At 44.4% G+C, this 3,105-nt stretch overlaps 1 protein-coding gene across 1 annotated transcript in view; it reads right to left on the reverse strand.

Annotated features, from left to right (window-relative positions):
• LOC106810413 (cytoskeleton-associated protein 5-like) overlaps positions 1–3,105 on the reverse strand; it is a 56,858-nt gene that overhangs the window by 29,026 nt on the left and 24,727 nt on the right. The window contains exons 20-22 of the mRNA XM_014813765.1: positions 1,767–1,778; positions 957–1,127; positions 96–231 (exon numbers count right to left, since the gene is read on the reverse strand). Coding sequence (XP_014669251.1) covers positions 96–231; positions 957–1,127; positions 1,767–1,778 — 319 coding nt within the window. The remainder of the gene's footprint in view (positions 1–95; positions 232–956; positions 1,128–1,766; positions 1,779–3,105) is intronic.

A 3,105-nucleotide genomic window follows, 5' to 3' on the forward strand; every position in this document is an offset into this window, starting at 1 on the left:
TCAGACCCCATTGTCTTGTGTTATATTGTAGTGTATTGTATTTATATTGTATTATATATTATGTATTATGTCTTATGTATTGTCGTGTGTATTACCTGTTCGCTGACGCGCATTCTTCGACTTCAGTCCGTCTATGATGTAGGTGAACATCTTACTGGCAGGGTAGACCTTGTAGACCAGACGCAAAATGTTCTTCACTACCTTCCTCACCGGATCTTTGGGATCGCCGGCCTGTTGACAGCAAACAACTTATGTATGCGTAGCAAAGCGCTGCACGTGAGACTCGCCCATTAGAACCTGCAATATATGACCCTCATATCTGTCAGTCTGTAAAGCTTGCGCTGCATGCATAGAATAGATAGGGTGGGTCGGAAGGAAGCACACAGTACTTCCACCACGAGATAGAGTATGAAGCACACAATATGATATCTCCAGCACGAAAGAGGGCAAGAAGCGCTTGGTACCTCCAGCACGAGATACACAGCGAGAGTTAACTTAAAGGGAACTTAAGGGGAGAAGCAGCGAGAGTTAAATTGGGAACTTAGGCTGTTAGGGAACAAATAATATTAAAAACGTTTATGAGGGGCAAGGCTTTCGGTTGCATTCAGAAATTTCGCGGCATGGCGGCAGAGGTTTCTTTCAAACGAGGGGTTATCATGGCAACCAACCTTTTAAAAGCCCTCTTTATTATGTGGGACTACATACAAAACACGGAATTTATAGAAAGTGCATGAAAAACCACGAACGGCTTTCGACACTCTCGCTATTCGCGTGAAGATGGCATCGAACATTTGTACTACACCACGCGCATCCACCCCACACAACTCGATAACAGGACTTCCGCAAACATTTTCTTCACGCAGTTTCGAACAACGACTGCGTTAACAGTCGCCGCTGCTGCAGGCGACAGGGTTCGAGTATTACTAACTGTCGTCGTGCAGGTGGTTGGTACTCACAGCGATGAGGGTGGCCATGAGGCAGCGGTAGATGGTGATCACCTCTCCCGCGCACTCTTGCATGTACTTGCTGTAGGTGAGGCGTAGCTGCAGGGAGGAGACGAGCACAAGCTGGTCGGCGTGGCCCGCCAGCAGGTTGCACTTCTCCCCATCCTTCAGCAGCTCGTCAATCTGCAGGGAAAAACCGAGAGAATCCATGTAGAAAGAGATCCCCACAGGAGAAGCCGATAGAATCCCCACAGGTGTTAACATTGAGGGATCCCCGCGGGTGGTAATGCTGCATGCAGGGAGAAGCCGAGAGAGAATCCATGTAGAAAGAGATCCCCCACAGGAGAAGCCGATAGAATCCCCACAGGTGTTAACATTGAGAGATCCCCGCAGGTGGTAATTCTGCATGCAGGGAGAAGCCGAGAGAGAATCCATGTAGGAAGAGATCCCCCACAGGTGTTAATGCTGCAGGGAGCAGTAGAGAGACTCCCTGCGGGTATTAATGATGTCATGATAATTAAGTGTTAGGTCAGTCACAGGAGAGGTTAGAGGTGACGGTTGCGGGGGATGAGAAACCATGCAAAACTGTGAAAGGATGACTAGATAACAAGAGACTAGACTAGACGACGTATTTTAACTTGGTGTTATTTAGTTGTTGTTTTTTATGTAAATAAAACATGAAAATGCACCCGATGCAGACCTGCCAACCTGTGATTCATGGAAATAGTAAGGCTTTTCTTTTCTTGCAGCAGGCGGCCATTTTGTTTGTATGTTATGCGCGCAATGAATGATGGGACTAACTCTAGATCACGCGAGAACAACCCATATAACCTTCTGTAAAACGGAAACGCATTGCTGAGCCAGCTAATCTACTATATTACCTCTCCAAGAATCAGTCAAAATGTCAAATGAACAGAGAAGTCAGTCAGTACTAACGCACATACGTGCAATCAGGGGAAAAAATACACGGGAGAGACGAGCGATTTCGCTCTGGTAAGAACAATAACGGGAGCGATCGTCCAAGAGAAAATCGCTCCCGTGGCCTGATAAATTGAAATGTACACAAGTACGTACGTACAGCGAGCGCTACATATACACCGTGCATGCAGCAGGGCTAACGCTCCATTAGGAGTGTTCCCAACTTTGATATCATCAATGATTAATGATTGATAATCCTAACCCTAACCTAAATGACATTAAACCACAAACTAATATATGACCATGACCATATATATATATATATGTTATTATGACCATTAACAATAATGACATTAAAGTTGGGAACACTCCCAATGGAGTATCACCCTGCAGCGGCGGCTTAAGCTGGGTTTACACTGACGATTATATGCAGTTGGGGAAATTAGAACGTTCTAATCTTCCGACTCGCTGCTATCGATCGGTTGAACGTGCGACTTTTGCGTTTACACTGGCGATTGTCAGTTGCGAAACTGCCAAGTTCGTACAATTCGGCAATTCAAAATCGTCAGTGTAAACCCAGCTTATGTATCCGCTGCAGCTGGCGCTGGCTAGATCAACCCGCTGACGCATAATAAAATACAATTGATAATAAAAGTTATACTACAGAGTAGAGTGTAGAACTAGAAACTGTTGACACTTTCATTCATATTTAAATTTAACTTGACAATAATACCAGCTGAATACAGCTCTTGCCTTGTATTAATCTGCAATGATGTGGTTACAATTGCATTCATACATTGTCTGTTGAAACTATGAATGATAGTCGATGATAAACTATGCTGACAGATGTGATGTGATGTCACAGACTCACAGGCACACATCTCTGTGAGACTGTGACAAATTAACCGTGTACTTTCTTATTTTGAGACTGAAAAAAGAAACAAACAACTGCACAGTGGTATTTTTATATAAAAAAACATTTATTTGCATCCAAACGAAAAGATAACGTGGTTCTACAGAGTAACGAAACAATAACTTAAGCCAAGGCTCGACACTAGCGGTGGCCCGGTGGCCCGGGGCCACCAAAACTTGATGTCGGGCCACCAAAATTTCCAAAAGTTAAAATTTGGTGGCCCGAACGGGCCACTAAAATTTCAAAGTGTCTATGTGATCAAAATAATTGTTTCTTACGTGCTAATCTCATTCAAAAGAGAGCGAGCAATTCGCGGAGCGAGGGCACACG

Source organism: Priapulus caudatus, unplaced genomic scaffold, assembly GCF_000485595.1.
Source record: "Priapulus caudatus unplaced genomic scaffold, Priapulus_caudatus-5.0.1 Scaffold439, whole genome shotgun sequence".
Lineage (NCBI taxonomy): Eukaryota > Metazoa > Priapulida > Priapulimorpha > Priapulimorphida > Priapulidae > Priapulus > Priapulus caudatus.